General features: G+C 42.5%; 1 protein-coding gene across 11 annotated transcripts in view; it reads left to right on the forward strand.

The window, feature by feature from the left end:
* The window catches only part of SMARCD3 (SWI/SNF related BAF chromatin remodeling complex subunit D3), a 118,716-nt gene that overhangs the window by 60,778 nt on the left and 37,525 nt on the right, over positions 1-20,413 (forward strand). For 10 of the 11 annotated variants that reach the window (XM_069778552.1, XM_069778551.1, XM_069778550.1 and 7 more), the window contains one exon: positions 18,995-19,117. The exons of the other annotated variant lie outside the window; for it this stretch is intronic. In XM_069778552.1, coding sequence (XP_069634653.1) covers positions 18,995-19,117 — 123 coding nt within the window. The remainder of the gene's footprint in view (positions 1-18,994; positions 19,118-20,413) is intronic. 11 annotated transcript variants of the gene reach the window in all.

Genomic DNA, 20,413 nt, shown 5'->3' on the forward strand with positions numbered 1-20,413 from the left:
TTCTTGCTGGCTGGGCATGAGAAGCTGAAAAATCCTTGACTTAGTATAAGCACTACTTAGCGACTACTGAAAACATCAGTGTTATCAACATTCTTCTCATACTAAATCCAAAACATAACACTATACCAGCTACTAGAAAGAAAATTAACTCCATCCCAGCCAAAACCAAGACAAATAGGTAGAGCCTTATTAAAGTATGTCAAAAACCTATACAGATGCTAGCACCTTTCAGAACCATGCCGTCACCAAGTCTTCTTGCTTTTCAGTGTCTTTGTTGCTGGCAGCCAATAATTTTAACTGATAGAGTGATAAGGCAATATAAATGGCTAGAGTTCTGTCTGCAATGGAGTTTTTATCAGTGCAACAAAGCTGCAGTCCATTAGGCTGCAGTCAGCGTATCAGAATCTCCTTATGCTTACCATTCATGGGATGGGAAAATGCTGTGTGCATCGGTGTCCTGTCAAGTGGAAGACTTGCACTGGTGGCTGTGGAATGCACACGAAATACAGGGTAAAACTTCCAACTTTCTGGAGCTACTTCTGGAGTATTTTCCAGCCAATCAGCATGTTACCCACAGACTTTTTGCAGGCTCTTGCTTGTGTTTCCTGGGAACTGTGAATGGGAGAGGGGAAGATACTAAATACATTTTACTCTGGAAAACCGTCTTGGGTAAGTAATAGTGGAAAAGGAGGTGGGTTCTCAGTGTTACTTGCTGTGATAGCGAGTTGGGCAGTTGGCACAGATAACCTGCTGTTGGGCTTCCAGGCTTTCTGATCAAGCCTGTGCTATAGCGCTGGAGCATATTGCTAGTTGGATGGGGTTGCTCAGCTGCTACAGTACAGCTACTTGAGAAGGATTTGATTTTGCATGGGTATAATCGTATGAGAAAGTTCGACCTAGCAACCTATTACATGTGGGAAGATAGTATTATGGAACTGCATGGGACCTCCTGGCACATCCAGTCTGGTTCCCTCTGTCATGGAAGCTGTGACACAATTACTGCCTCAAGACTAGTTAGGTTCCTTACTTCTGAGATACTTTAGATCCAGCAGGTTTTTTTTCTTTTTTGCTACGCTTGGCAAGGCAAGTGCTTTTAGTTTGCCAAGTAAGAGGGGCTCCGCACAATTCTGATGCTCACACTCCTTCGTTATTTCTATTCCAGGTTAAATTCACCTCTTTCCAACCTCTTTAAATCTACCTTTTTAGGAGACCAGAACTATACATAGTGTTCAGGTTACCAGTATCACCAGTACTTGAATGCCACTAATGCATTTTTATCTCTACTGGAAATCACTAGTGATGCAAATTGGGATCACATCTTATCTTTTATGGCCTCATCACATTGATACAGCTTATGGTCATTCTGTGATTGACTAATACTCACAACTTTTTCTGCTTTCTATTGTTTGCAACTGATGAATTCCCTTTCCCAGCAGGAATTATTGATATAGACTCTGAGGAACTTGATCCTGTGCTTTGTAATGGTGTATTTCATCCCATTTCTATTATATGATTCTCAGCTTCCTTACATTCTCTGTACTGTCTTCTGCCTTGTATTGACAGTACCACCCAAATTTGTCATTATTAAGTTTTGTTAGCATACTTCTCTTTTTTGTGCTGGAGCTATTAAGGAAAATATCTAAATAAAATCAGTTTCAAAAATGGTCCATGAGGTACTTCCTGCTTAATACTTTTTTACTATGCCAGTTCTTTACCACGTTATTGTTCTTGTTCTAATTCCCATTTCTCAGTCTTAAGTAGTGGTTCCCTTTATGACTGTATGTTACTTAAATGCAAGTTTATTGGATCTACTGCATATCTTTTGTCTAAAATGCAGCTTTAATGAAAAGATAGACTTGGTTAAGTCCAGGCTGACACACTGTAATGTAACAAGGCTTAGCATTTTTTTATATTGTATTCAACATTAACTCCAGTTCTGTGCAGCAGGCTATACCTCACCCCATTTTTCTTACCTCTGGATCCTTGTTCTCAGGTCACCACAACTCTCATTCAGTTCCAGAAAAGTTCATAGGCGTCTTCATTCATAGCTGGAGACCTAGATCTCTGGAGCTGATGTGGCCTTTGTGACCCAAGTCCAGCAGGTGTGCTTCAACTTCAACCTCAGGCCACAAACGGTCTGTAGAGAAACATGACTGCACATCAGATTGTGCCTCATCTTTCTCCAGGCCTTGTCTCCTCTTTACTTCTGGTCAGTGTCTTTTCTCTTAGTTCTGAGTCATTACATTTTTTCCCAGGCACCGTGACTGTGATTCACTGTTCTGTTTCTTCAGCTTCCTTGCCTACCCATTCTGATGCAAAAATCTCAGCTGAAAATCACTCTGACTCCATAGCTGTGTGTGTCTCTGCTTTTCCTCATTTAACTTGCTGAGTGGAGTGCAACTTTGAAACAGCAAACTGCTTCTCCTTCAATGGCATGCTTGTCTCTTAGCATGGGCTACTGTTCTTCTCACTGGGCCCCAAATTCCCATCAGGACTTTTTGTCTAGCTGTGCTGATAGGTTTTTGTACAGCTGTCCTCTTCTTTTCACCCTCCCTACTTCATTCTCCTTTATAAAAATATTCAGTCAACTCCTGCTGCTGTTCACTGACCACCATATGGGGTTCTTTGCACAGATCCCATACCATAATAGCTGTCCTGTTGTTGTTTGGTCACTGCATGGCTGTTGTCCACCTCTTTCTCCATCTGAGCCAACCAGAGGTGAGGAACACCTAGATGTGCTATTCACTCATAAGAAAGGAATGGTTAGAGATGTGATAATCATTGGCAGCCTTGGATGGAGCAGCTGTGAAATAATGAAGTTCAAGATAGAATCATAGAATCATTTAGGTTGGAAAAGACCTTCAAGATCATCAAGTCAAACCATCAACCATGCCCACTAAACCGTGTTCTGAAGTGCTTTGTCTACGTGCTTTTTGAATACCTCCAGGTATGGTGACTCAACCCCTTCCCGGGGCAGCCTGTTCCAATACCTGACAACCCTTTCAGTAAAGAAATTTTTCCTAATATCCAACCTAAACCTTCCCTGCCACAATGTGAGGCCATTTCCTCTCGTCCTATCTCTAGTTACTTGATAAAAGAGGCCAGCACCCACCTCACTACAACCTCCTTTCAGGTAGTCATAGAGAGCGATAAGGTCTCCCCTCAGCCTCCAGACAAAACAACCCCAGTTCCCTCAGCCGCTCCTCCTAAGACTTGTGCTCCAGGCCCCTCACCAACTTGGTTGCCCTTCTGTGGACACGCTCCAGCACCTCAGTGTCTTTCCTGTAGCGAGGGATCCAAAACTGAACACAGTACTTGAGGTGTGGCCTCACCAGTGCTGAGTACAGGGGAAGGATCTTGAAGGGAGTGAGGAAGGCAAGTAGTGAAGTACAGACTCCAGACTTCAGACACGCAGAGTTTGGCTTATTCAGGGAACTAGTAGATGTGATCCCATGGGAAACAGCTCTGAAGTGCAAAGTGGCTTAGGGAAGCTGGCAGGTCTTTAAGGACCCTCCAAGCACAAGAGCAGTCTGTCTTGATATGCAGGAAAATGAGCAGATTTATGAGGGGCCCAGCTTAACTAAGCAGGGAACTCACAGTGGAGGTCCCAACATCAAAAGACAGTGTACAAGAGGTGGAAGCAGGGACAGGCTACAAAAGAGGAATTTAGAAATGTTGCCTGGGCATATAGGGAATGGTATCAGGAAAATCAAAGCTCAGCTGGAGCTAAGATTTCCAAGAGACGTCAAGAGCAACAAGAAAAGCCTCTACAGTTAGACTAGTAATAAAAGGCTAACTAAGGAAAATGTATGATGCTGAGTGGGCTGGGTGATACAGTGATGACAGAGACAGATAAGTCTGAAGTACTCAAAGCCTTCTTTGTCTCAGTCTGCACTAACGATGTCTCCCATACCTTGTGAACACATTCAAGAGGAACAGCCAGCACTGGACAGGCATTGAGCCAGGGATTACTTGAGAAAACTCGACCTGTAGAACTCCATGGTACCCAATAGGCTGCATCTGAGGGTGCTGAGGGAACTGGCAGGTTCCTGATGACTAGAAAAGGCCAAAAGAACAATCCAGGGAACTGCAGCCAATCGGCCTCACTTTGGTCCCTGGGAAAATGGTGGAGCAAATTTTTGAAACACATTTCTGGACATGTGAAGGAGAAGAAGGTAATAGGAGAGCATGGATTTACCAAAGGTAAATCATGCCTGTTCAACCTGATTGCCTCCCCTGATAAAATGACTGGATCTGTGAGCAAGAGATAGCAGTGGATATAATTTACCTTGGCTTTAGCAAAGTTTTCGACACTGTCTCCCATAATAGTCTTGTATCCAAGTTGGGACATTTTGGTCTAGATGGGTGGACAACCATCTGGTTGGATGATTGGGCTTAGAGGGTAGTGGCTAATAGGTTGCACTGTACCAGGAAGACAGTGACAAGCAGAATACTGCAGGGATCTATCCTGGCAGCTGTTCAGTTTATCATCTTTATCAATGACCTGGAGGAGGCAGTGGAGTGCTTGCTTATAAAATTTGCAGATGACACCAAATCACGGGGTGGGGTGAGGGGAACCAGTCAATATGCTTGTGGACAGGCTGGAGGAATGAGCCAACAGGAACTTTATGAAATTCAACAAGGTCAAATGCAAAGTTCTTCCTTGGGAAAGTGGGGGGCAGTAAGCTCTTGCTAGGGCTGCCTGGCTGGGGACCAGCACTGCTGGAAAGGCCCTGGAGGCCCTGGTGGACAGTGAGCTGAGCATGAGCGAGAGCGTGCCCTGGCAGCAAAGATGACTAACAGCATCCTGGGCTGTATGAACCAGGAGCACAGCCAAGAGATTGAGGGACTTGATTACGCCTCTTTGCTCATTAGCTCACAGCTAGAGCACTGTGTCTAGTTTTGGGACCCCCATTTCAAGAAAAACATTGGCAAACTGGACTGAGTTCAGCAGAAGGTTGTTAGGTTGGTCAGAGGGCTGGATCAGCACATGAGGAGAGACTGAGAGAACTGGCCTTGTTCAGCCTGGAGGAAAGATGGCTCTGAGGTGACCTAACAGCAGCTTGCCAGCTCCTAAGAGAGGATGGTCAAGTAGATGGAGCCAGGCTTTCCAGTGGAGCATGGCAGGAGAATGAGAGCCAGTGAGCATAAGATGAAACAGGAGAGGATCTGGCTATATGTAAGAAGAAACCTTTTCACAACAGGACGGTCAAGCATTGGAACTCAGTGAGGTTGTGGGATCTCCACCCTTGGAAGTTTTCAGACCCCAACATACCTCCTCATTGACCCTGCTTTGAGCAGGAAGTTGGACTAGAGACCTCCCAACATCCCTTCAAGCTGGTACTTGTGATCCAGCTGCTGTTCCATAGAACATCTCCAACAGAAGTCTCCAGAAATGTTACCTTCATATGCCGTCAGACTCCCTGCTCTAGACTTGATGCTTTTCCATGCTGATTGATGCTGTGGTCACCTGTCCAGTTGTTTCTTTGGACTGTATGCCTCAGGGGTTTGGCTGGGTCATAGATGCTGCCTGGCCACTGAACACAAAGGCGCTATTGAATTGCTTTTACTAGAATTTTGAGAGTAACTCATAAGGACTCCTCATAATCCTAATTCATAGATGTGATCTATAGCGTTCTTTTATGTAACTAAACATTCAAATATAAACAGTGTAGAGCTTAGGCGCATATATGTATTGCTTCTATCTGCCCACGTTAGTCTGTGCTCATAACTGATTACCATGAGTGGCGGGTGAGAGACTTGCTTAACTGTTGCTTGTAGTGTTGCAGGATCTTTGCATTTTTGAATGGTATCCACATGTGGCCATGAAATTCAGAATGACAGAGTCTTTAATTGTTTTTACCATGTTACTGGACTGCGTTATTGGCTCTGTGGTAGCCAGTCAGAAATCCTCCCTGAAATGCTCTCTCTTAGGTATCGAGACTCTCAAGGTGGCACTGAGTTACAATTTCTAAGGAGTGTCAGCCCTTAGCTATTCTTCTTTAACCACCATAGAAGCCTCAACGGTAGAGACACTTTTGTCAATAAGCTATAGGCTAAAGTTTCTTAGCAGGGAAACTGTCCAGTATCTGGTAAATCATACTTCAGTCATTGTCACTTGTAATGTAAACAAGCTGGCTTCTCAACAATATTTTTGAAGTGTCTAGGTTGTGTGTGTCTACTCTAGGTAGTAAAAAATTGGCTCAGGATCTAATTGAGCTTGTCAGACTTGGGGGAGCAAGAGGTCTTGGCTTTTGTTACCTCTCTCAAAGATGAAAATTACAGGCTAGCATAATTCTAAGGAAGTTGCCAAATCTCTATTTATTAGTGTCTGATGATTTTTTTTTTAAAAGCAAATTGCTGAAACAGTTTTATTTGTCCTGCTCAGGTAGTGAAGAATGCAGCTCCAGTTGTTATTTCCTACTTGAAATTCTATTTATTATTTTTTCTGGGACGTTTAAAGGAAACCAACTTACACCTGGAAAGAAACATCAATCTGAAGGGCATGCTTTTCTGTATCTTTTTTTTTTTTTTTTAACTGACTTTAGTTTAAACCAAGATTAAGTTATGCAGGTGACAGCATGATGGCTGTCTGCTACAGACAATCTGCCTGATCAAGAAGAATACAAAGCCTTTCTTAGACATCTGGAGGAAGCACCGTGGTTGCAGGCCCTCATACTCATGGGGGAACTTTAACCAGCCTGACACCCGCTTTGAGGGCAGGAGCACTGGGCACAAGCACTACAGGAAACTCCTGGATCGGATTAATGACCATTTCTTGCCACAGGTGATCAACAAGCCAACAAGGGGAGGTGCTCTGTTGGACCTGTTACTCACAAAGAACGAAGAGCTGGTTGGGGATGTGAAGGTTGAGGGCAGCCCTGGCTGCAGCAACCATGAGATGGCAGAGTTTGCAATCCTGAGAGAAGCGAGCAAGACCTGGACTTCAGGAGAGCAGGTTTTGGCTTGTTCAGGGATCTGCCCAGAAGGATCTTATGGGACAGTGGGGATCCCTGGAGGACAAAGGGGCTCAGGGAAGCTGGCTGAACTTCAAGGACAACTTCTTCAAAGCAAAGGGGAATGATCAGACCGATGTGCAGAAAGTTGAGGAGGCCTGGCAGGAGGCCAGCAGGGTTAAGCAGGGAATTCCTGCCTGGCCTCAGATGCAAAGAGGGAGTGCACGGGGGTGTAAGCAGGGATGGTCTACCCAGCAGGAACAGCACAATGGTGCCCGAGCATGCAAGCATGAAATTAGGGAAGTCAAAGCTCAGCTGCAACTGAACCTAGCAACGGACGTGACGGGCAACAAGAAAGCCTTCTGCAAAGCGTATCAGCAGCAGAAGGAAGACTAAGGAAAACCCGGGTCTGGGTCTGGTTCTGCCGCTCATGTCAAAAGCCATGGAGAAGGCCGTGGCACTCAAGTGTTGTCTTTGCCTCCGTTACTCCTGGTAAGTCCTGTCCTCAGGCCTCCCAGGTCCCTGAGCCTACATCAGAGTCAGGGGAGCATGGCTGCTCAGAGGGACCTTGACAGGCTGCAGGAACAGGACGGCAGCTCAGCATCAACAAAGGCAAAGACCAAGTCCTACTCCTGGGATAGAACGATACCATGCAGTGGCACAGGTGGGCATCAACTGGGTAGAAAGCAGTTTTGCAGGAGAGGACCTGGGGTCCTCATGGACAACAAGTGGAGAATGAGCCTGTGAGGTAAGCCAGCCGTGACAAAGGTCAACTGCAAAATGGTCTGTATTAGCGTAAGCGTTGCCATCAATTCAAGGAAAGAGGCTATTCCTTGCTATGCCACACTTGTGAAACCGCGTCTGGACTTCTGGGCACAGGACCACAAAGACGTGACATCCTGGAGTGAGGCCCACAGAGGACCACCAGGATGTCTGGGGGCTGGAGCACATGCCTGCCAAGAGAAGCTGCAAGAGCTGGGTTTGTCCAGCCTTGAGAAGAGAAGGGGAAAGGGAGATCCTGTTGGTGAGTGCAGCTGCCATATGGGGTGGTGAAGAGAAGACAGAGCCAGCCTCCTCTTGGAGGTGCACAACAACAAGATGAGAGGCAACAGAAACTCACTGCAATGTGGGCAGTTGACTCAGTATAAGGAACTTTTTTTTAAAAAAAAACCAAACAAACCATGATGGTACCAAAACGTTGGAACAGGCTGCCAAAAGGTGCTGTGGGATGTCCATCCTTGGCTGGAGGTAGTCAGAACCTGACTGGACAAGGTCCTGAGCAACCTGCTGTAATTTGAACCTGTTTTGTGAAACAGTTGGTCTGCATGACTTGCAAAGGTCCTTCTGATCCAAACTATTTTGTGATTACTGAGGCTTAAACAGCTGTCTACCCAAATCATGGTTTTGCCAGATATTCAGTGAATCCTTTGTGTTGTTCGAGGACTGTTCATCAGCATAACCCTAGAAGTTCAAACGGATTGTTCCCAGGATGCAGGTGACTTTGGTTTTGTCTTCTGTTGGAAGGAACTGTGGTAGATGCTTCTGATATGCCTTGACTAGCAAAGAAGTACTGACTGCTTCAACATGGAAGGCTTGTGGAGGCCAGGGAAGGCTGAGGAGCATATAAAGTTTTTTGTAGCCAGCGTTACTCCTGTCAGGGCTCCACTTGAAGAGACTCAAATTCTTTCAGAATTCAGTATCCTACAATGTTAAGTTTATGGCAGAATGGGTTATACACTGTCAGCAGGAAAGATTTTATACATAGAGTCATACTGGAGGTCAATGAGGCTGACAGAGATAGACTTCTTAGGTTTGGTGGTGTCCACACTTCAGCTAGGGATGCTAATGACAACGCAAAAACTCCCTTTAGAAAACTCTCTATGCCAAAAATGCACTTCCTGGATCTTGTGTTTTCTGATGGCAGAAGTTGCAGAAATGATTACTATAATTTTTTTTTCAAAAGAGAGGAATCAAGAGCTAACCTGTTTGTAATAGGAGATATTGGAGACCTATATTTTGCAGTCTGTTCGAGTAGTGTTAAAGAGTGTGGGAGATGGCTTTGTTTTTTACAGAAATGGGAAATCTCACATCTGTTTCTTCTGTCTCTGATCTCAGATGTGTCGGTGGCAATGAGTACAACTCAAGAAAACTTCTATCTCCAGCTTAAGCTCAGGTTTTCCATCGCTTACACTGATTTTTTTTTTTCTGTCATTTCCTATCAGTATTCTCTCTGTTCTTTATGGTCTGCATACTTGTATATCAACTCCTAATAGCTGTATTGACAGTTCTATTTAATTTTACTAGAGTGTGGCAAGCCTTCTTATGGAAGACTTTGAAAAGAAAGAGCACATATTTGATCTGGGAGAAGAAAAAAGTACTAATTTATTTTTAGTGTCATACAACTAGACAATCTGAAGTCTGACCTTATCATGAGAATTTACTGCTACTTTGTTTTGTTTTTGTTTAAGTTCTACAGGACAGGCCTGAGGATTTACTTGTAAGTAAGAGCATATGTATTTAAAATTACTAATGTTGAAATATTCCCTGTAGTCATTGTCAAAATTTTTCAGTGTTTGGCTATACTTACTCCTAAGAATTTTCCTCTTATTTCTAATCTGAAGTTAAAACAATTTCAAGTTCATTGTGTTGTCACTTTAATAGGCAGAGAAACTTTTTTTTCTTTTTGTGTAGGTAGATACAAACTCATAAGTGAAGTTAAATTAATTGGCTTCATGGAAACTTGTATTATAGAGGATGTTTTCCTGTCTGCTAGTCATCTCAATAGCTTTTCTCAGAATTTTCTTGAGTTAGTCAGTAGATTTCTTCACTTGTGACTGTGGTGTTCTTTTAGTGATTATGATATTGCCAAGCATGGCAGTAGTTGTAAAATCCTTAGTCTTGCCCCATGTCTTCCTGCTCATGTATTTAAAAACTGCACTGGCCTGTTAGGCTACAGTGGTGTTCTGGGCTATTGTCTCCTCCCCTACCATTTCCTAAATCCTTTTAAGATTTCCCTGGGAAGAAGTGAGAGTCACCATGCTGTAGCTATGTCCTACATTCTTTGCTTCTAGGTTTTTTGATTGTACAAATACCTTTAATAATTTGTTTTGTTTTCTTTCTCCTAGTTCACCATGTTATGGATCCATATCCCTGTCCTCTTCTTTATTTCTGATTTCCCCATCCTGTGTCACTTGTAGATTCTGTTCCTTACATTCAGGTTAAATTAGAAAAGCCCCAGAACCATTCCTCTTCTTTATACCTTGCATCTTTGTCTGTTTGTTGCTCCTCATGCAGATGACTTCATTAACTTATCCACACTTTCGGTCACTTTCATCAGTACCCATGGTCTCATTAGTACTCACCAGTACACATAAATTGCTTGGGTTCTTGTGCATTCCATTGTGTCTGTTCAGTATTGCAACTCATCTGCCACCATGCAGCTCAGTCAGCAAACTCAGAAAAAGTATTTTCTGAAGTGTCTTACAGTCTTTTCAGGTCACGATTAACTAAAAATTTTACACCTTTTAATGCATTTATGTCTCTTTTTTCCTCTTCTGGATCATTGCCAAGTCAAAGTTGTTGAAAGTATATCACTTGGCCGTGATGAAAACCGAATCTTTTATCTTACTGCTTTTTTTCAGCTTTCTTGGGCAACACATGGCCAGTATTTGCTTTTTATCTGTGTGTCCCTGTGAATTCCTCAAAAAGTTCTTGTGAAGGATTATATCCCTAAGGACGGCTTGAAAGTCTAAAATACCTGTGTTCCTTTATTTTTTTCCATTATTTCTGACATCTTTAAGGAATGGATGGGACATAATTTTCTTGCAGAAGTGATACAGCTAGGTCTCTTGATACTTAGAAGAATAAATTTGGAATTCACATGATGCTTTTTAGTACTCTTCCAGCCACAGCAGTAGTTAGCTTGGAATGAACATATTAGATCAGTTTTGACATAATGTGTATCTTTCTCTATAGCCTTGGAGACTGAAGCAGAGTTGTTCCTTTGGTGTACTTGAGAGACTTTAGCTTAGATTTAAATGTCCATGACTCCGTATTTCATAACTGGGAAACATTCATGACATTGTGCTTAAAGCATTGTAGGGAAATAAGAGTAAATCTCTCTAAATCTTGCTTGTATCTTTTAGCTGCATGTTAACAGGTGTATCTGTCCTGGTTCCACAATTCTTCTCTGCTTTAAATCAAAATACAGCTTAACTCTTTGGTATTCTTCCCTTAACTCTGTGACTATAAACAGATAAAAGTTTTCTCTCGTGGCACTGTCTTTCCTTTCCTAATATTTATTTGGTAATGAGATAGCCAGAATAAAGATTCTAAATAAATTTAGAAATGCACCACTCCCCAACACAATTGCATTATTAGAATGATGGTGGTTACGATGAAGTTGGGGCTAAGTGAGGGATAGGACTAGGAGTTAGTGGGACGTCAAAGTAAAAAGAGAGGGAAAAAGTTTTTGAATTAGAACATGATTTTTTGAGGGTTGGGAAGTGAAGACTGGGGATTCCCCTCTGCACTGAGGATTGCTGGGTGAGATTACTCTCTGCTGCAGGTGCAGAGAAGGAGGGGAGAATGCACTTCTGTTGATTAAACAAAATTTTCCTGATGTTCTCCTCTCTGCTTGACAGCTGCCAGTTAGTGACAGTTAGGGTCACTCATAGCCCTTCCTTTTCTTGGTGACAGGCAGACAGCAAAATATAAATTCAGCGTTGGGGAATCTCTCTTCCCCTCTGGAAGGTTTTCCTGCTCTCTAGATGAGGAGGGATCTTTTTGTTCCCTGCCTGGGCTTCTCTTGATCTCTGTGTTAAGTTTTACATTATTTGAGGGGATCCTTGTGCCTCTGCTGGAGTGAAGACCTCTGAGCACTTCAATGCTTCATAAAGCCACGTGCAGCTTTGTAAAAATTAAATCTTGTTCAACAAGCCTGCCTTCTTCTGAGGAGATCACAGGATTCTTTGATAACAGAAATTGTGTTGATACTATTGGATTTCTTCAAGTCATGTGATCTGTTATCAATGACAACTCAATTAAAAATCTTACAGTATGAGTGAGTTTATTGGTTACCTTAAATGAAAAAGTCCCGCACTGTCAATTTGGAGACATATCAGTGAGTGGGTCAGTTCTAGTGGGACCAGAAAGATCAGTTCTCGGCCCGGCACGGTGTAGCTTTTTTTTTTTTTTCCCCAGTGTCATGCGTAATATGTGAAATCTGATGGTAAAATTTATGGGTAAGATTAATGGAACAGTAAATAAACACAGGGAGAAGGACAGTTATTGCTCCAAAGTGTTACCTGAGTTGCCCAATACAGTGGTCATGACACAGCAAAATTAGTTTTTCTGCAGATGAGCGCAGTACATTTCTAACCGAGGAATCTGGCAGTATGAGAGTCTGTCTTGGAAAGCAGTGATTCAGACATGCTTGAAGCAGATGAAGTTGACAGAGCACAAGCAACAGTTCGTTCTTATTTCTGCCTCTCTTGTACTTTCTAATATAGTATTTGTCAAGACCAGGAGGAGCTGGTACGTGTCCTATAGAGTATAGGCCTGACAACATCAACCTATTACTTTTGTATTGAATTTAGCAGAGGCACAGGCATTACGGTACTCCTGTTTCTGTTTCCTACTAGCAGTGTTCCTCAAGGTTTCTGTTTTGCCAGAACAACAACCAGTCACCTCTTTCCATAGTAATATTGCTTCTGTTTCATAGATGGTGACCATCCTTTTCTCAAATCATCTAGCAGATAACTAGGTTATCGCACACTCAGAGCAGTTGTTTCCTGTATGTACTTGATCTGAAGATGGACGCTTCTATTTCACACCATTGTTCAAGGGTAAGATAAATGTTGCTTTCAGCTGCAAATACAGAAGCAGAAATGTAATGAGCATATATCAGCTCTAGCATTAACTCCCTGTGACAATTCAAATATGTTACCAAGTTTTACTAGTTTGACTTTGTACCACCCCGGACCTTGCAGTTGGCTTAAAGTCAGTGTACTTTCTACATGAGGTACTCTAGCCGTTTTGACAGAAACCTGCAGCTGATCTTGATCAGTGTTTTGAGCGGAATCTGCTACTCTCAGGTATGAAATGGTAGCCTCAAATGTGAAGGAAGGCCGCCTCTTCCAGAATTGTTCTTCTCCAGCCATGCTATTGGCCAAGCAAAAGATTTCTCTGTCTCTCAACCTTACCTCTCCCATAGCCTTAGATACTTCATCTGTTACAGTACTACCATTAACCTGTTTTGAACGGAGGATTTCAAAAGGTGGATTGGATTATCCATGACTTGTTTGTTTGTTTGTTTGGTAATGACAGATTAGCCCTTCCTGGTGGCTCGTGCCAGGTCTGAAGTAAGGGAAGGACAAAGATGAAGTGTAGATCTTAATTTCTTGTTTTCAGAGGTGTTAAGGTTAGTTAGCCAGTGTTCTGGAAGGGTGAATGTCATTACTGGGCTCCATCTGGCTGTATAAAAAAAGTTTGCTTGAGTAGCCGAGCTTTATGGAGAGTCCCTGTTGCTGTATGGCTGCTCTGTTCTCATTTACTTTTGGTCAGTGTTAATGTCCTCCACAGTTTTTGATTTGGAGATATCCTTAAATATACTTAGAGGATATTAGACAGACTAGCATTCTGCTGATTCCTTTGTAACCCTCCTAAGGAGTTGTAAGCCTTGTTTGCATATGTGCTCATAATTTAAATATATTACTTGTACGTTTTACTTGCAACACGTGCAGTACATACAACATGTATTTGCACCTGCAGAAACAAAATTAAAATTAACTGTAATTTAGTCTCTGTAACATACAGGCTGAAAGTGACCTCTTAGTCCTCAAACAACACAAAGGATTCACTGAATATCTGGCAAAACCATGATTTGGGTAGACAGCTGTTTAAGCCTCAGTAATCACAAAATAGTTTGGATCAGAAGGACCTTTGCAAGTCATGCAGACCAACTGTTTCACAAAACAGGTTCAAATTACAGCAGGTTGCTCAGGACCTTGTCCAGTCAGGTTCTGACTACCTCCAGCCAAGGATGGACATCCCACAGCACCTTTTGGCAGCCTGTTCCAACGTTTTGGTACCATCATGGTTTGTTTGGTTTTTTTTTAAAAAAAAGTTCCTTATACTGAGTCAACTGCCCACATTGCAGTGAGTTTCTGTTGCCTCTCATCTTGTTGTTGTGCACCTCCAAGAGGAGGCTGGCTCTGTCTTCTCTTCACCACCCCATATGGCAGCTGCACTCACCAACAGGATCTCCCTTTCCCCTTCTCTTCTCAAGGCTGGACAAACCCAGCTCTTGCAGCTTCTCTTGGCAGGCATGTGCTCCAGCCCCCAGACATCCTGGTGGTCCTCTGTGGGCCTCACTCCAGGATGTCACGTCTTTGTGGTCCTGTGCCCAGAAGTCCAGACGCGGTTTCACAAGTGTGGCATAGCAAGGAATAGCCTCTTTCCTTGAATTGATGGCAACGCTTACGCTAATACAGACCATTTTGCAGTTGACCTTTGTCACGGCTGGCTTACCTCACAGGCTCATTCTCCACTTGTTGTCCATGAGGACCCCAGGTCCTCTCCTGCAAAACTGCTTTCTACCCAGTTGATGCCCACCTGTGCCACTGCATGGTATCGTTCTATCCCAGGAGTAGGACTTGGTCTTTGCCTTTGTTGATGCTGAGCTGCCGTCCTGTTCCTGCAGCCTGTCAAGGTCCCTCTGAGCAGCCATGCTCCCCTGACTCTGATGTAGGCTCAGGGACCTGGGAGGCCTGAGGACAGGACTTACCAGGAGTAACGGAGGCAAAGACAACACTTGAGTGCCACGGCCTTCTCCATGGCTTTTGACATGAGCGGCAGAACCAGACCCAGACCCGGGTTTTCCTTAGTCTTCCTTCTGCTGCTGATACGCTTTGCAGAAGGCTTTCTTGTTGCCCGTCACGTCCGTTGCTAGGTTCAGTTGCAGCTGAGCTTTGACTTCCCTAATTTCATGCTTGCATGCTCGGGCACCATTGTGCTGTTCCTGCTGGGTAGACCATCCCTGCTTACACCCCCGTGCACTCCCTCTTTGCATCTGAGGCCAGGCAGGAATTCCCTGCTTAACCCTGCTGGCCTCCTGCCAGGCCTCCTCAACTTTCTGCACATCGGTCTGATCATTCCCCTTTGCTTTGAAGAAGTTGTCCTTGAAGTTCAGCCAGCTTCCCTGAGCCCCTTTGTCCTCCAGGGATCCCCACTGTCCCATAAGATCCTTCTGGGCAGATCCCTGAACAAGCCAAAACCTGCTCTCCTGAAGTCCAGGTCTTGCTCGCTTCTCTCAGGATTGCAAACTCTGCCATCTCATGGTTGCTGCAGCCAGGGCTGCCCTCAACCTTCACATCCCCAACCAGCTCTTCGTTCTTTGTGAGTAACAGGTCCAACAGAGCACCTCCCCTTGTTGGCTTGTTGATCACCTGTGGCAAGAAATGGTCATTAATCCGATCCAGGAGTTTCCTGTAGTGCTTGTGCCCAGTGCTCCTGCCCTCAAAGCGGGTGTCAGGCTGGTTAAAGTTCCCCCATGAGTATGAGGGCCTGCAACCACGGTGCTTCCTCCAGATGTCTAAGAACTTGTCTCCTTCTTGACTAGGTTTTTTGTAGTACATGGCCATCGCAGTATCACCTGTTCCAGTGCAATTCTTAGCATTTGGATGAAGCCTTCCCTAGTGTGCAGCCTGTTGTCATTGCCTTCCAAGCTGTTGTACTGTGCCAGTCATAGCAGCTATCCCATTATATTTTTCATATCCCAGAGATTGTAGTGTTGCAGCTGTTCACTGGTTTCTGATTCTGTTTCACAAGCCTTGCACATTTGTTTACAGGCATGTGTGGTGGGGCCCCCACAGTGTGCTGCTTTTACAAGGAAACTGAGAGCCTCTCCTATCATGCTGTTCCCTGCACATTGTCCTCCCAGTCCCCACTCTTATAATTTTTCCATTCTTTTGTCACCATCAATAAAAAAAAAAAATCTGTGGAAATCAAGGATAAAAGTGCATAACTTAATAATAATCTGTTCTTATTAATTTTTTTTTAATTTGAAACATTTGTATTTTCACTATAGGAAAAAGATAACCCCAGCCTCTAGAAAGACACTATCTTACTAATGTTAATAATAATCTGTTCTAGTTATCCATATAATTCTAAGATAAATTTTAACATACATGCTTCAAAACCTCAGATGGTGAGATGCTTCTGCTAAGTGCTTTTTGTAGTTTCTTGAAATAGATAAAGGCCAGAATGGAGAACTGAGGTCTTGCAATACTCTTTACACATTTGTAGTTAGAACTTTTGTAGAAGAAGAGAGGACAATTGCACGGAGCTATGAACTTTTCAGTTAGGGCAAAGTATGCAAGAAGGAGGAATTAGGCAGGCTGCGCTGATCCTTATCACATAAACACCAAAGAACTGGGGTTCAATTACCTATGAAGAAAACTGAAAAATGAAGTAGGTACTACTGGCTGGAGTGTAAGAGTACCTTTATCTTTTTGAGCTAAAATGTACCATAAACAAAGAAAATTCTTCTTTGTGACATGATACTGCTGGGGCTCCCCTTTAATTTTCCTCTCACTCTTGAGGGAAAATTGGGAAAGAGTATGAAATTGGAACGTTATCGTGCCTCCAAAAGATTATTCCAATAGTATGGTGAGAAAGCAAAAGACTGTAAGAGCAGCCAAAACTGGCCTGAGTGGACCTTTGATCTAGCCCAGTATCCCGTCTTCACTGTGACCGTAACACATACCTAGAGAAGATTACAAACACAGGCAAGTACAGTTCTTCTCCTAAATACTCTCCCAACCTGCAGCCATTTGCAGTTCAAGGAATTATATACAGCATTATCTTTGTTGGCTGATTTTAAAGTGTTTATGCTTTCTTAACATCTTATAATGTTTAACATCCAGTTTGGTTATAGGAATGGAATAGGAAATACCCTTTCACTTCCATGTGGTAAGAGATGTAAAAGCATGGAATAGAAATATTTATTGAAGATCACTGCTGTTTCTACAAACTTATTAGAAATTTCATTAGAACCTGAGTCCAGTACCCTGTGAACCAGCTGGAAAGGTTGTATTACAGCTGTAGTATATGCTTTAACTTGAGGGCTGTGTAGGCCAGCTCCCTGCTTCATCATGTGCCTAGGAGTTCATGAACTGACTCTGCTGAAACTTGGAGTTAAAAGACTGAAACTATGTTCTGGGTTCAATTTTTAATTGACTGCAGTACAGCACGGTTAATTTCCTCTGTGGGGAAGGAACAGAAGAATTTTTTTCTTCTGTGTGGGACACTGAGGTATTTTGTTGAGTCCAAAGATTTGTATTCACTGTGTGGAGGAAGTATTGCCTAGCTGTCTTTATTCTGCAAGCTATCTGGCAACTCGATGTTTCCAGGGCAATGCTTGCTCTTCATGCTTTGCTCTTGAAAATGTTCATGTTCTTTCATTATTCTGCTGATACTAAGACTTTGTGAAAGAATACAAGCAGTTAAAAATATAGTGGTTCAGCTAAAGCTGAGCAGAGTTTTTGGCTCCATGGTTTCTGCTTCTCCAAAGTGTCAGTCCTGCTGTAAATAGAACAGGTGTTCTAGCATCTCAAAACAAATAGACAAATAAATAAGGTTGAAAGAGACATTTATTTGATAGTCTTAATCAGTCTAAATGCAGAAGGGAGGAATTGTTCCTTTTCAGGCTGAAAAAGAAAAATATTAAGAAAGAGATGACAAAAAACTGTAAAATGTATAAGCAGTATGGAGAAGGTGCATAGGGAATGCCTGCCCACTGCTGCTCCAGAAATGCAAGAAGATGGCATGAAATGAAGTTAACAGATGGCAGGTTCGAATGAGCAAAAGGAGGTACTTCTTCACACACTGTCTACTGAGGTTCTGGAATGCTGTTTTTCAGGCTGTTCTAGGTTCTAAAGGGCAACAACTTTCAAATGCTGTCAGAGACAGTACTAGGATAGACGACTGTTGGGATGACCTCGTGCAATAGTTCTTGCGTCCTTGCAGAACACAGTGAACAGGTGTATGCCTGGTGTCTCTCCCGTAGGTGTTTGTGTCTTACACCAAATTAAAAATGTAGACTTCTGATTCTAAAGCAAAACAGGAATGCTAATTAGCTTTTAATTCCTGTAGAACAGAAGTGTTCTAACAGTTAAATATTCTAGTTATATAGGTGAAAGCTAGAGTGAATATCGTAGAAATAGACAAGGCAGTCCAGTAGATTTATTATAATTACTTACAGTTCCTTTCTTTTATGGTTTGCCTGCATGAGTTATTCCCAATTAAGAACTGACTTTTTCATGTAAGGGTATACTTGCCCATTTTTAAGCTCAGATCATTAGGTCTTCCTCCTAACCTACTTCATATCACCTCCTCTGCTGACTTCTCTGGAAAACGGAAAATAAAAAGAGGGATTGTTAATAGAACTAATGTAGTTTAGCTAATGTATTAAAGTACCAGTAAAAGTTAGCAAGATTGTAAGTTGACACCTCATAGCTGGTCATGTTGAAACTTTGACGTGAAGGTCAGTTGCACCTCAGCCAAGAAGATGCGTTGACAGAAGCTGACTTCCTAAATGGCAGTTTTTACTTACCACGAGTAACACTTGTTTTTAAAAAAATCAACATGAACACACCTCCTTTATTGTCAGTCTAGAGAAACCCAGAACTTTTTTAGTTTAAACAGGACAAATTTACTGTACTTTACATTGCTGAGAGGAGCGGCTCCCAGGCTGCTTGTAGCTAAGCCTCACTTGAAAAGAAGCAGCCATGATTCAGGCCTTTTGAATCCAGCTGGGGTCTTCCAGAGTTCATTAGCTTTAGTTCTGTGCTCCAGCTTTTCAGTCGTATGCTTGTACCATGCCACTGAGACCTGCCCTGCTAATTGGGAACTATTGTCTTAGGGATAACTCCTTCTGAGCACATCAGTCTAAGGGCTGGGAAGGTGTCAGTATTACTGCTCTGGAACATGGTAGATTCTTGCTTCCAGTGCTTGGATATTCCTTGCTTCCTTCTCAGATCCGGGAGCTGGTTCCTGAGTCCCAGGCCTACATGGATCTGTTGGCCTTTGAACGCAAACTAGACCAGACCATTATGCGGAAGCGTGTGGATATTCAGGAAGCGCTGAAGAGGCCAATGAAGGTATGTCATGAAAATCTGTAGATTGAGTTAGGGGGAAAAAATAATCCTTGTATTAAATGGTGGAATGATCTTTCCAGTAGAAGTCCTGTTAACAGAGATATTTTGAAACAGATCAGAGAAAGCTCCTAAGAATAAGCAGCTGGGAAGCAGCATGCATAAAAAAGTGGTGGAGAAAATTCTGTGGATATTACCACAGAATGGTTCTGAAAGCCTTTAATAAGGGGAATAATAGCTTCTGGATAAATAAACACTGATTTTGGAACTTCGTGTTAGAATGATTAAAAAGAAGAAAATAAGAGAATAGAGGCATGTCTGAAGAGAGGTGTTACATTTCCTGTTAGAATTCAGTCAAAAGCTAAAGTTGTGGAATAACAGAATATATAATGGGAAGAATTACTTACAGAAAAATTGTTGAAGATCCTGCAAAAGTGTACACATTTACATAGTCTGTAAAAGGATGATTCATGTAAGAAAAGAATGGATGACATTTTCTGCAATTTCTATTAGATCAAGTCCAGCACTTCACTGTTCATAATATCCTTCTGAAATGGTCTTTTCCTAAGTTTTCTGAGTCTATTCAACTGAATCATGGAAAAGTTTACGTAGGAGGAAACTGTGAAAGTCATCTAGTTCAACCTCCTGCTCAAAACCAGGTTGTCAAGGCCTTGTTGAGTTTTAAAAATCTCTAAGGATGGAGGTTTCACAGCCTCTTTGGGCAATCTGTTCTAATGTTTGGCCACTCTCATTGTGAAGAATTTCTTTTCATGTCTTATTTAAGTTCTTGTGACTGTATTGAATGCTCATATTATTCATGTAATAAATCCTGTAGTATGAAGAGTTTTGTAGCTGTATGTCTACTGTGAAGTAAAGCTGTCATTCTTGTCTGTACCACAGTAATGGGTATCAGCTCAACTAAGATCAAGATTCCATTCTATTTGTCACTGTACAGGTATCTGATAAGATGTGGAAGGCTTTTACCTCTGATGTTTTTCCAGTTGATATGTATGAAACAGAAAAAAAATGGAAAAAATTAAGTTCCATTAACATACCTATTTTATAGATAGGAAACTGAAGTGTGGATGGTTTAAATCACAAGTTTGTAGTCAAAAAGTGTTGTATATAGTAGATTGGACTTTCAAAAGGAATAATTTGTCTTAGCTTCTTAATGTGGGTAGAACACCATTATTTTAAACCAGCTAGGAACTTGGCCATGTTTAAAAGTAATTGAAGACTTAGACTCTCATTCATAAATCTGCAGGAAGATATTTATTCTGTGGTAATCCCTTTAACTAGGGA

Source organism: Haliaeetus albicilla, chromosome 2, assembly GCF_947461875.1.
Source record: "Haliaeetus albicilla chromosome 2, bHalAlb1.1, whole genome shotgun sequence".
Classification (NCBI taxonomy): Eukaryota; Metazoa; Chordata; class Aves; order Accipitriformes; family Accipitridae; genus Haliaeetus; species Haliaeetus albicilla.